We start from the raw sequence: 14,106 nt of genomic DNA on the forward strand, positions 1-14,106 counted from the left end.
ACCAGGCGAACCTGGGCGAAAGCCCCCCTAGTCACGGCCACCATGTGAAATACTGGAGAAGATACTGTAAATAATTATTGCAAAACCTCCTCTTGGATGAGAATTGTCCAGAGGGACACTTTCTGCTATTCTGAGGTCATAGGAACCATCTTATCAGCTAGATCCATTCCATAAGCCCTTCCATTCTAGGCGCCTGTGTTGTGTCCCTAGAATAGTGGTGTTGACACTACACCTAATCACATCAGGTGAAAGTCTAGCAGCTCATGGTCAGTTTGATTTGAATAATCTGTATTAGCTTTCTGTGAGTCGTTTCATGTGTTGCACACACCCTGCCCATTTGGTTAGCTGATGGTTATATGTATTTTGACAGAAAATGGGTTAATCAACTTACGCATTTTATTTCAATGTGTAACCAATGTTTAGTAGAATGGAAGGGAATAAATGCCCAACCCCAGGAAATTCCAGTTCCAAATAATGGTCATTCAAGTCCAGTGGTGCTATTAAATCTGCTGCCACTACCCTATAGCCTCTTTTGCACAGTACATTTCATTCAGTCAACCATTACCTGAGTCAGAGCTACTTAGTACTGATTCTGGTAGCATTTAGCCACACAGCTTGGATCAACATTTTGCTGAATCCATCTCTGCTCAGTCCAGAAGGCACCTAGTATCTCCTAAGACCTTCCCCGAGAAGAAACCTGGGAAATTACATGCTATTATTAGCTCCTGCCACATTGTCTAAGCAAGGTCAGTGTCCCAGGTTTGGTGGTACAAGCAGTTTTGTAGCTGCCAGGATTCTGCCAGTGAGCTGTGTAATGAATTCTTGCTTTTTCAGCTACTCTCCATCTTTCTTAGACTGACTAGTTGGGATTTTAAAACCATTGGGTTATGGTTTGGACAACATGACTGGCCCCTACCAAACACAGGGCTGCTTTGAATTAAAACTAACTCTCCTGGCCACAGCTCTCTGGGTTGTGATGTTCACATGTTATTAGTCTATGCTAGCTCAATGAATTTATTTATTTTTTAACCAACCTAGCCGTTAAGCAGCTGTACTGGGGATATTGACTTGAGGGCCTACCTCTTAAAAAGACAACTCGAGTAATGTTCATTCTCCTTTTTGTTATTAGGCCTTCCTAAATAAAATTCTGAAGTCTAGAGAGTTGATTGGTTAAGAAGGATATGAGACAACAATCCTTTTTTCTCCTCAGAAATCTTTTATTGTGCTTCTTCAGAAGAAAGACAAAATCAGCACGATAATGTGAATCTTTGTGATGCAATTGTCACCCCTTTTTGTGTGCATTGACATTGCATGCATGTTAAAAGGAGGTAGGCATTGCATTGTGATGCTGCTTAATCCACCATCTTGTCCATTTTGATTCCTCTTCCTTTTTTGCAGAAATAACTGCATCCGGTGCTTCCCCCAGGTGGTAAATCTTTAAAAATTCTGGTTTAGTTAAAAAAAGGATGATCAAGGCAGAAGCCACCAACTGCCTTTTCACTGTTAGTAAAAATTGTCTTTGAAGCCAACTAGCTAGATAGCTAAAGCACGTTAATAGTTCTGGTCTAAGATGGAAAATAAATGGGAAATTAGGGGAATGTGCATGACATCCACCCTAACTGCGTCATAATTTCTAAACCTTCTAAAATTGAGTAATGATGGCAAAGCCAAACAGAAATAACTGCTTTTGAAATACAAGCACCCACAATCTGTAAACTCATTTCTGTTCTGGGTACTTTTTATTATTGCTCAGAGACCTCCATCTGTTAGTCATTTTATACTCTCCTTCTGGACAAGATTGGCCCATCTGGTCCTGTGCAGTGCAGTCCAGCAGTAGACTGTCTGTACTCCAACAACACCATACTTTCTTTTATAAATTGATATAGAACCATGTCCGTTGTGTAGCAGGTTCTTTGGCGCAGGAAAGAAGGCGAGGCGAGTGAGTTCAGGCAAACTCATGGTTTATTGATTGCAGAATGAACAGAACTGAGCTGTAACTAGCCGCAATTTATAGTCTAGCCCCTAGGTGGCAGCCAATAGGTTTGAAGCAAACATTGCCACCTAGGGACAGCCAATAGCAACACTGGAGACTTGTAGTCTTGGTTGCTGGAGAGCCGTTAGCTGCTCCAGCTACCCACCTGGTATTACATTTGAGCCCAATACATAACACCCCTCCCCTCTTAGATCAGACAATATTGTAACACAAGTTAGTCTTAATACAATTATCAAGACTCATTATCACAACTACCTTAAATAATAGTAATAAAAAAAAACTATTTAGGTTACAAGTTAACTTATAGCATTTGAATGAATAGGCTTTGTTGCCAGCACACTAGACAATTAACATCATAGCATCTGAATGAATAGGCCTTCATTGACAGCATACTAGACAGTTAACATCATAGTTCCAGTTTCTGTAGTACAGTGACAAGTTACAATACAACAACATTATAGCTCTTTATTTTACAGTGTAATCAGCAAGATATGAAGGAGGCTTGTGAGCCCTAGAGGAACGCCTCGGAGTTCCAGTCACTTTGTGGTCTACCAGCTTACCCAGTGGGCTGGGTAGACCCATGTCCCTTGATGCTCCTGAGTCAAGGGGATTAGATGCTCTCTGGCTGGCCTCTCCAGGTTGGCCCACCCCAGAGTCAGACTGATCAGCAGAGTAGTCACAGCGGCTGCTGAAATTCGGTTGGCTTGCTCCTTCAGGGGATCCATGTTGCATGTCCGGACTCCCCACTTCTCCCTCTGGTTCCTCATTGGTTATGAAGGAAAAGTCCTGGTAGTCCATGTGAGGACTGGCTTGGCCGTAGGTTTGAGGACCTTGAGAGGCACTTATGACACAGTCCTCACTTAGTGGCCATTCTGGAAACCGTTTCCTGAGTTGATCAATGTGGCGTCTGACAACTCGCCCTCCCTCCAGCCCCACTTCATAAGATGGGCCTGGATGCTTTGGTAATTTTACCAGGAACCCACAGATTCCCATGACCATAGTTCCTGGCCCAAACCCAATCGCCCATTTGCAGCCCCCTAGGGGCTTTGGTCAAGAGGCTTCTGCTGCCACTCTATCTGGATGCAACCTGTCCAGTTTAGTGATCAGTTGCCTCCCCCAACGCAGTTCTGCAGGACTTTTGCCTGTAGCAGTGCAGGGCGTAGAATGCTGGCAGAGTAGAAAATCTGCCAATCTGTGATGCTAGTCACCTGTTACAATGTGCTTGAGTGATTCCTTCGTTGTCCTCACCATTAATTCAGCTTGCCCATTAGAAGACGGGTGAAAAGGCGCAGACGTTGCATGTCTGATGAGATTTGCTGTAAGGAAGGCCTGAAATTCAGCAGCAGTGAATTGGGCCCCATTGTCTGAAACTAAGACATCTGGCAACCCATGTGTGGCAAAGAGTTTTCTCAGCACCTGGATGGTCCTAGCAGTAGTCATGTTATGAACTGGAATTACTTCCAGCCATTTGGAGTGGCTGTCCACCACTATGAGGAAGAGCTGTCCCTGAAAGAGCCCAGCGTAGTCTACGTGAATTCTAGACCAGGGAGTGCATTTCCTCCCACCTATGAACTGGAGCCTGTGGCATTTCAGGCCTAGATTGCTGCCATGTATAACAGCTATGGACTTGTGCCTCAATGTCCTTGTCGAGTCCAGGCCACCAAAGGTAGCTTCTTGCTAAAGCTTTCATTCTGACAATGCCTGGATGGCCTTCATGTAATGACTGTAAGACCCTGTCTCTCAGGGAGGAGGGAATTATGTCTCTGTTTCCCCATAAAATGCATGCCTTGTGGACAGATAGCTCATACCTTCTGACAAAATAATTCTGAAATTCAGAACCTGGGCTTTTATCCAACCACCCTGTATATACCCATGAAAGTACTCTATTGAGTGTTCTATCTGTAGCTGTTTCAGCAGCAATGTCCCCAGCATGGAGGGGAAATTCAGGCAGGTCCTATATGGATAGAATTCTGGCAGCAGGAGCCGGATCTGGTTCAATTAGTGGCAGTGGTAGTCTGCTGAGGCCATCAGCATGGCCCATTGCTTTGCCCGGTTTGTGAATCAATTTAAAAGTGTATGCAGATAGAAAAATAGACCATTTCAACATTCTTGGAGAGAGTATGTGGGGGGTTTGTTTGTTGTGAAAAGTCCCAACAGAGGTTTGTGGTCTGTAAAGACCGTGAAGTCCCTGCCATATAAATAGTCATGGAATTTTTTTATTCCAGCAACAATGGCTAGGGCCTTTTTGTCAATCTGAGCATAGTTGGGCTCAGCAGAGGACAGTGTCCTTGAGTAAAATGCTATAGGAACCTATCTTCCATTCTTTTCTAAGTGACTTAAAACTGCCCCCACTACATAAGGAGATGCATCACATGCAAGACATACTGGTTTAGACTCTTTGTAATGAGTTACAGTGGACTTTTCTGACAATAGTGCTTTTAAGTCCTGGAAGCTTTTTTCATGTATGCTAGTCCATTTCCATGGAGCTTTCTTATCTAAGAGCCTGTGCAGAGGCTCTACTAATGCGGCCTTGTTAGGTAAAAAGTTGTGATAGAAGTTGAGGAGGCCCAAGAATGCTTGTAGCTCTTCTTTGGATTTGGGCCTAGGAGCCATTTTAATGGCCTTCACTTTGGATTCAGCAGGGTGAATACCATTAGCATCAATTCTGAATCCCAGGAATTCTGTTGAAGGGACCCCAATACTACATTTGCTCTTTTTTAATTTGAGGCCTGCTTCACGAAGCCTCTGAAGAACAGCCCTGAGCCTGCTGGCTAACACTTCTGGGGATTCCCCAGCAATAAGAACATCATCAAAATAAGGGCAGACGCCCTGAATGCCTTTAAGTGTGTGTTCCATGATCCCCTGGAAAATACCTGGGGCAACACTGACTCCAAACTGTAAACGTTTTACCTTGAAAGCCCCCCTGTGAGTTATGATCGTCTGAGCCGCAGCTGTGGCCTCATTAACCGGCAATTGCTGATAGGCCTGTGCTAAATCTAGTTTAGCAAAAATAGTACCCCCTTGCAAAGAGGCTAAAATATGGTTGACCACTGGAACCGGGTAAGCGTGTTGCTTGAGGGCTTTATTGAGGGTGCATTTATAGTCTGCAGAAATGTGAATTTCCCCGTTGGCTTTAAGTGGGGTGACTATAGGAGTTTCCCACTCCCCTTCCCCCCCCCATCAACTGGCTGTAAAATGCCCTGTTCTATAAGCTTATCAATTTCTGAATCAATTTTATGTTTTAAGTCAAAGGGGACCCTTCGAGGCTTAACCCTAATTGGAACTATGTTGGGATCTAGCTTAAATGAGATAGGCGGGCCTGTGTATGTTCCTAGGGCTGAATCAAAAACGTCTGCATATTCCTTGCATACTGACGAAAGGTTTGCAGTTTGTGTCCGGTTGATACCAGTAATCTGAATACCTAAGGCATCAAACCAATCGAGTCCAATGAGACTCGTTCTCTGGCCCCCTACTACTATCACATCCAGGTGCCCAAAAAACCCCTTAAATTTTACAGTCAAGGTGGCTTCTCCCTTAACTTTAACTTGAGCATTTTGAAAGTCAGTTAGCCTGATGTCTGAGGACCTTAGTTTGGCCCAATTGTTACTGCACCTACACACAAAATTAAAAGTGTCTTGAGAAATAATGGAGACTGCAGAGCCAGAATCCAATTCCATTTTACATGGAACTACTTGTAGTTCTACCAGGAGTGAGTTTAGGTTTGAGGGGGCGTCAGGCCCCAGTGTGGCACACACTTCTATGGCTTCTGAAAACCCCCACACTAACCAGACCCTGGGCCCCAGTACCTCTCCTAGTCGAATCTTCTGACTGGTGTTTGGGTGGCCGGTCTCTCTGGCAGGCTCTGCAAACCGCTGCAATGTGGCCTGCTGGTTCCTGTGGTTTCTTCCGATCCTGCTTTCTGGGCCTCAGGGAATGAGTCCGCTGAGCACGAGGTCACTAGCGTAGCTTGCTAGCCGACCTTGAGGGAGGGGGGGAAATGCCTTTTCCCTCCGGCGTGTGCTGCCTTCTCCTCATAGACTTCAGCTCTTTTCAGGAAAGCAGGATCCCACCTTTGTCACCAGTGTTGTGTAGCAGGTTCTTTGGCGCAGGAAAGAAGGCGAGGCAAGTGAGTTCAGGCAAACTCATGGTTTATTGATTGCAGAATGTGAACTGAGAACTGAGCTGTAACTAGCCGCAATTTATAGTTTAGCCCCTAGGTGGCAGCCAATAGGTTTGAAGCAACCATTGCCACCTAGGGACAGCCAATAGCAGCACTGGAGACTTGTAGTCTGGGTTGCTGGAGAGCCGTTAGCTGCTCCAGCTACCCACCTGGTATTATATTTGAGCCTGATACATAACAATGTCATTAATGTTTGTTTTGAAAAAAATATAACAGACATATCTGTAAGTCCTTTTTATCAGTTGATTTGCTACAACAGTTGGGACTGTTCTAAAAAATGACCCAGAAACATTTTAAATAGATAAAATAATGAGGGTTACACCGGTACAAAATGTGCTTCTTGTATATTGTATCTCATTTGGCTGAGAATTTTGTTCTGCTGCATCCCTAGCCAAAGAAGCAAGTTGAAGAAGACAGGGTATGCATCTTATTGTGTCATTAAATCACCAATAGTCCTTATATTTTCCTCAGTCCTGGTTTCCGTCTGGTTGTAATGAAATATTGATGTGATTTCCATCTATGGGAGAGGACTAGAAGATCCCCAAGATCCCTTCCAACTCTGTTATTCTGTTAGGACCCATAGCCTAGGGTTTTCTTTGTGTTCACCTCCTACATTGTGGATTATCTTCCAGTTGAACTGTAATTGGTCACTAGTGTGCCTATGAAACTAGATTGTTAATCTCTAATATGGATATAGAATTATTAGCTTCCCCAGATTGATGCTTCTTGTGTTACCCTTGCCAGTTTGTGGCAAATTTCCTCTGTGGATATTTTGTTGGAATATTTAATTGTTATACCAGAATGCAGTATTTTTCATTGGGCTGAGCATGATCTTGATCTTTGTGAAGAGAAGCAGAGTGCTTGAAATCAACGCCATCATGACTAGTTCTAAACCAACTTGGAAGGATATACTTTAAATAATTATCTATCTTGGGAAAATTGAGTTTTTTTTATTTCTATCAAGATGGGAATCAGACTGTGGAATCCTTGGTGCTTTCTGAGCTTGGATGTTTGCTTGCAATGTTTCATTACATGACTAAATAATATCATCAGTGGTAGTGGAGTGTGGGGTTTGTTCCCTTTTACAATGGTAGTCAAACTAACACTTTCCCCTGGTTTTATACACCATTCAAAATAGACAATTTAAAAAAGCTAAAAAAGAAAAAGACCAGAACACATCCATTCCAGGAACCAACAACCAGATATGCAGGGTAACACCAGACAAACAGTCAAGCAGAAAACTATACTATAATCAAGGGTACCAAGGAGAAAATCACACCCCACCAATACTGGCAGGGCAGCTACTTCATATAAATAGGGAGCAACCCCCACACACACTACCACTGATAATGTTATCTAAGTGCATAATGAAACATATGGGAGCAAATAATCAAGGTCAGAGAGCACCAAGGATTCCATAGCTCAACCCTGAGCTACATATATTCTCTTCTATCGGAATTAGATTATTTGAGCCTTGAGAGAAGGTGCAGCAGGTTGAGAATACTGATTTAAATCATCACAGAGGAAGGTCTACTGTGTGCCTCTCTGTGATGGCCAAAAAATCAGAGAGCTCCTTTTTAATAAATTTCATTAGAAGGCATAAACTTTTTTGAGTTGCAGTCTTTTGTGATGGGCTAATTTACTCCACACATCATATAATTTTCCTCTGGAAGAATGTAAAATAAAAGGGGCCATGCCAGGTTCCTAAAGTAGTTCAAGTCCACATGGTTTATTTATCTAAAAAAAATGATTGGGATGATCTATATCATATCTAAACTGTAGTAAATTCAAATGGTTGAATGCTGAGAAGATTGGAGCTGAAAGTGAGAGAAGTTAACAGACAAGAAATCATTGACTGGCTGAAATCAGTTCAATAGCTGAGGGTGAGCTTGAATCTGGATCTTCATTAAAATGTAGAATTCAAATCCCATTTCCCATGTAGATAGCAGGGTGACTTGGAACAAATTGATTTTATTAATGTAAAGCAGGGGTCGCCAACCCGTGGGCTGTGTCCCAGTAGTGGGCCGTGGCCTGTTGGCCATGGGACACCCCCCCTACTTGTGTTAGTGCCATGGCCATGAGACATGAAAAAGGGCTGCCGCCATGCCTTGGGGTGTGAAAATGGACCGCCGCGCTGCATGGCGTGAAAATGGGCCGCTGTTGTGCCTCGGGACATGAAAACAGGCTGCTGCCGTACCTCAGAATGTGAAAATGGGCCACCTCCGTGCTGCGGGGTGTAAGAATGGGTGCTGCCACGCCTCAGGGCACAAAAATGGGGCACTGCACCGTGCATTATGCGTGTGCTTGCAGCCCCGTGCACGCATGCATGTAAAATGCTTCCCCCTCCCTTTCCCTGCAGTCTGCCAACTGAGAAAGGTTGGTGACCTCTGATGTAAAAGGACATCACTACGGTTTAGATCAGTGGTCCCCAACCTTTCTGGCTCAGCAGACCAATGGAAGTGGTGGCAGAGGAAGAAGAGATGGTTTCATGAGCGCGCACGTTGCTTTTCCAAATGCAGCTGTGTGCGCGCGCTCTCCACCATTTCCGCGGGCCGGTTCCGAACGGGCTGTGGCCTGGCACCAGGTTGGGGACTTCTGGTTTAGATTATCAAATCCCCCTTTTCTCAGAGATAGAGTATAAACCAACACAAGTAAAAGAGTTCTGAAAAGAATAAGAGATTGAAGGGAATAAGCAAGGAATCTAAAAATATCATGGAGGTTTCGTGATATTTGCAATATATCATCAATTATTTACGAATAGTTGAATATATTATATCATTTTAAAAGATTAAGAAGCTTCCAGAGATGGTTAAGCTTTGAGCTGAAAATAAATATGAAGAACTACTAGGGTCAGTCATGACAGACTGAAATAAGCTATAATACATTGAATTGATACTGTATTCTCATTCAAATAACTTACAGAACTAAAATACAGACTGTATGCAGAAAACCCCATATTTTGCATGAGGTACAAATCCATGTATTAAGTTACAGTCCAGAAATGGTTTTTATTTTGAATTGAATTCTGGGTCAGCTTTATTTTTAAGGTGCGAAGTTATTCTAGGCCTTCACGCTTACTCCCACAATGTTGTTAACCATCCTTCTAGGTGGGGAATCAAACAACCTTTCCGGTCTAAAGCATCCTGGAATTTCAATATGAAACATACGTATTCAGTATACTTTGAGGGGATGTATGGTTTAATAAAGTTGAATAAAAAGGATGGCAAGTTGGTGGAAATTCTGGCTTTAGAAATAGTTTCATTGTAGTCTGGATCATTTTTCAGAATTGTTGAGCTTTACAACATTGCTACCAATTATGGCAAATGATTCAGAAGTGTCTGAATTGATTTTTTTTTTAAAAAATGTACAGTATTATAAATCCATAGAGGAATTTACTTTTTCCCTAAGAAGTCTATTTTCTTTTTTCTAAACCGAATATTAGCAAGCTGTATGTCAGACATGTCAAACACAAGGCCCGGGGGCCAGATCCGGCCTGCGAAGTGGTTTCCTGTGGCCCGCGAAGCCATCCTGGAAACAGTGAGGGAACGGCCCCCGCTGCCTTGGCCCTGGCCCAGAGACCCTCCTTCTGCCAGAGACCCTCAGATCTGTCCTGCTCCTGCCCAGGCCCCCATAGGCACCCTTGATGCAAACGATGTAGAGCTGGCCATGCCCACCCAGTAGGCCATGCCCACCCAGGCCATACCCACCCGGCCCCTTGAGGGCAACCGCAATGCTGATGCGGCCCTCAATGAAATTGAGTTTGACACCCCTGCTCTATGTCATCCCTTTGAGGCAGTCCAGCAGAAAACCAAAATCATTGGTCCTAATACTACATTTGTTATAAGGTTAGAGTACTGTAACAGTATTTTGCAAGTCTGAAAGTACTTTCTCCCCCCCCCCAATCCCTGCCTTTACATTCCAGAAAGCTAGTCCTTTCTGAAGCCAGTTTCTATCTATTTGCCTAACAAAGATTATTGTGAATTGAAATAGTAGAATGAACACAAAACATGTTGAAAGTATCTATTGCTGTCTCCATCACTATTTCTTATATGGGCTGATCTAAGAAATACCTGATATCTCTTGTCTGACTGTTGTCTAGCGGGGGTCTCCAAACTTGGCAACTTTAAGACTTGTGGACTTCAACTCCCAGGATTCTTCAACCAGCCGTGCTGACTGAGTTGTTGTGGGGGTTGAAGTCCACAAGTCTTAAAGTTGCCAAGTTTGGAAAGCTCTATTCTAGGCTGGAGCTCCTCCTCCTCCTCCTCCTGTCTCCCAAGGTTATTCTCACAGCCCTTTACACAGTATAATACTGCCGCAAAAAAAGCAAATGCAGTTTTGGACTACGTTACTAGAAACATACATTTTAAAACTTGAGGAATAGTCATTCTACTTTGTTCTGCTTTGGTAAACACCACACTTTGAGAAGACTTTAGACAAACCTGAATAGGTTTGGGATCTGAGGATGATCAGGAGACTAGAAACTTAAGTCCTGCAAAGAGAGATTCAAGGAACTGTGTAGGCTTTGTATTAAGAAAAGATAACTATCGTGGGTAATGATAGGAATGTTCAAACGTCTGAATGAATGTCATTTAGAAGAAATTCAAGAAAGGTTTTCTGTACTTCCACAATGTGGGATGCAGAATAATGGGTTTACCTTAGATTAGAAGAAGGCAGATTCTTTTGAACGTTAGAAAAATTCTTGAGCAATTCAGCAGTGGAACCAAACCCACAACGTGGTAGATAAGACTTTATTGGTTGCAGTCAAAGGGAGGCAATATAAACAAAAGAAGGGAGATTTGTTCCAAGGAATTTACAATCTAATTTCATCTTAGTGGAAGAGAGAAGAAGGTAGAAAAGGGAAGGGTAAGAAGTGAAGACAAGTGAAGAAACCCTTGTACCTTACTGATTGTAATGTGCAAGTTGTTCTTAATCTGGATGTGTAAAAGGACAAAGAAATTGTAGCAATTGTAGGCAATGGCCATTTTATTGTTATTATTTTAAATGCTGGTATTTCCTAATGTGATTTTATTTCAAAGGTTTCTGGCAACCGACTCGTAACCAACTCTGGACTGGAGTATTTGTGCCTATGTTCAACGGCTGATTGTCGAAATTTTTTTTAATTCTGTAGAAGACCTGCAGTATCTGCCAGATGTTGCTTCCAAATTTGTGCAGTTTTGCATCACATCAGAGGATACATCAGCATAAATCTCCATATACATGTCCTGAATGTGGGGCCATTTGCAGATCAGTCCACTTCCAAACTCATGTCACAAAGAATTGCCTGCATTATACAAGAAGAGTTGGATTCCGGTTAGTATGATGACGATGATTTAAAATTATTCAAATATATACAAGAATCACACTCTTTTGGGACTGGAAAGGAAGTGTTCCTTTCCTTTGTCACTATCTTGATCACTATCTCGTATCTTGTTGATTAAGGGGGTAGAAGCATCATGGGAAATTTTTCTCATCAGAAAATATTTTATACCTTCCAGACCAAACTAACTGCTGTCTCACAAAGGATCAAGTTGCACAGGTAGTCCTTGAGTTACAACAGTTCATTTAGTGACCATCCAAAGTTACAACGGCACTGAAAAAGTGACTTACGATTGTTTTTCAGAGTTTTATGACCATTTTATGACCTTTACAGCATCCCCATGATCATGTGATCAAAATTCGGACACTTGGCAACTGGTTCATATTTATGACCATTGCAGTGTCTGAGGGTCACCTTTTGCATCCTTCTGACAAGCAGAATGAATGGGGAAGCCAAATTCACTTAACCAGTTTAGTAACATATCAACTGCAGTAATTCACTTAACAACTGTGGCAGAAAAGGTCGTAAAATTGGGCAAAACTCACTTAACAGATGTCTCACTTAACAACAGAAAATTTGGGATCAAGTGTAGTCGTAAGTCGAGGACTATCAGTACTTATAACCTTTCTTTTTGCTTATTAAATAGTGGTTCTGTCTGTAGTATGAGTGTCATGGTTCCGACTAATGAAACACTTCAAAGAACCTTCAGGCATTGTTTATTCTAAAAAGTCTATAATAATGAGAACAAAGCATCGGCACAGCATGTTGAGATGCCAAAATCTGAATTCCCCTCCCTTCAGCACCTAATATTTGGCACAGTTCCCTCCTTCAATTAGCAGTCATCATTCACATTCTCCAATCAGTTTGAAAGGCAAAGCTTCCCTTCCATTCTATTACACACCATTTCTTATCTTATTAAAAACAACCAGGGTAACATTCTCCTCCCCACAGCTTCATCTAATTCTAATAGCAAAACAATTTAAAGGAAAAGGCTGCCTCTTATATTGTCAAAGCAAAAACATCCAATGTTTGCAGCGTTGACAATGAGATTTCAAGATGTTTACTCAAGTTAGTTTCTTGGAACAGCCTCAACAGCTGTTTATCTGATCATAGCCTTGGACTTTTCCTCCTGTTCTTCAGGGTCATTCCTTATACCCTCTACACTTATACAAACTTATAAATTATACCACATTTTACACACTGCTTAAGATTTAAGGCAATGATTGTAAATGATGGTAAAGCACCACAATTCTCCAACTGAGCTAAAGTATCACAACTCTCTGCCTAAATGCCCTGTGGAAAATTTTGGCATTGAATTCCATCTTAAAGGCAATAAAAATAGGGCTGTCTACATCTCAGAAGGGAATGTATTCCAGAGTGTAGAGCAGTGTTTTTCAAACACAGCTTTAAGAGGTGTGGACATGCTGGCTGGAATTAAAGTCCACATATCTTAAAAGTTGCCAAATTTGAAAACACTGGATGTAGGAGGAAACACTGCTTTTCACTTCCTCACTTCACACAGGTTGGAGTATTCAGCATCTTTCCATGCATACTGTAGTAGGGACTGATCTTGCCAAGAAAGATAGTTCAAAATGTCATGTATGAAAGCTAGTTTGTTTTTGCTTGATCACCACGTAGCGCTCCTAAAATATAGTAAGGCTTCCATTGTCTCATATTGCACCCTGAGAACAGGGAATACAAGTTTTCATAGTTTAATCTAAGCCAATTATGACATCTATCCCATTGCAATTCTGTGGCTCCATATGACGGTTATTTTATTATGGTTTTATCATAATATATTATCTCCTATATTGTATTGTCCACATATCTTATATATACATTTGCTGATGCATTATTTTACCGTACCCTAAATAAAAAAATTTAAAAAATCTAAGCCATAGTTTAATATCATGTGTGAATAGCTCAGTATTTTGAAAAGCAGTTTTCTGATATGGAAGGAAAGATGTATTGTCTTATCTTTTTTTTTTCCTTTTAAATTCTACTGTATTTATCTTCAGTGTTATATTTATTAAGTTGTAATCATTTTTATTAGCTGTGCCCTGCTGCTAGACATAAAGCTAAATAGCAATATTTAAAACTTTTTCCTGGCTTCTGTGGATTCTCTCAGCAAGCCTCTGACCAGGCTCACCCAGCTGTGTCTTTACATCTTGCACAAGGAATGTCAGGGAACTTCTTCCATGTGATACAGCTGCCAAAGAGCAGCTGCCTTGGCTGTCTCTACTTTTGTATTGCCGGAAAGAGAGTTGTAGATCTTTTAAAAATTATTATTTCTTGTGAATTTATCTCACTTCCAGGATGTCTCTGTACGTAGATCTATGTTTCATGTAGGAAGGTAAAATCTCTTTCCCTATGGAGATCTCAGTCATCCAAGTTGTCCCAAGGGTGCTTTTTTTTTTCCCAAGAGGCAACTTGACTTTCTCTGTTTTCCTTAAAGACATTTTGCTTCTCATCCAAGAAGATGTGAAGAACTGAAGAAGCTTCTAGGATGAGAAGCGAAACATCTTCAAGGAAAAACAGAGAAAGTCTGGTTGCCTTTTGAAAAAGCACTTTTGGGTCCTGCCCTACGCCATCACCCATTGCTTTCCTTTCGGTTAC

At 41.9% G+C, this 14,106-nt stretch overlaps 1 protein-coding gene across 4 annotated transcripts in view; it reads left to right on the forward strand.

Annotated features, from left to right (window-relative positions):
• The window catches only part of ZNF532 (zinc finger protein 532), a gene marked incomplete at its 5' end in the record, with an annotated part of 50,274 nt that overhangs the window by 17,224 nt on the left and 18,944 nt on the right, over nt 1-14,106 (forward strand). For 2 of the 4 annotated variants that reach the window (XM_081316424.1, XM_081316425.1), the window contains one exon: nt 11,302-11,483. The exons of the other annotated variants lie outside the window; for them this stretch is intronic. In XM_081316424.1, coding sequence (XP_081172550.1) covers nt 11,302-11,483 — 182 coding nt within the window. The remainder of the gene's footprint in view (nt 1-11,301; nt 11,484-14,106) is intronic. 4 annotated transcript variants of the gene reach the window in all.

Source organism: Vipera berus (assembly GCF_964194415.1).
Source record: "Vipera berus genome assembly, chromosome: 2".
In the NCBI taxonomy this organism is placed as follows: domain Eukaryota; kingdom Metazoa; phylum Chordata; class Lepidosauria; order Squamata; family Viperidae; genus Vipera; species Vipera berus.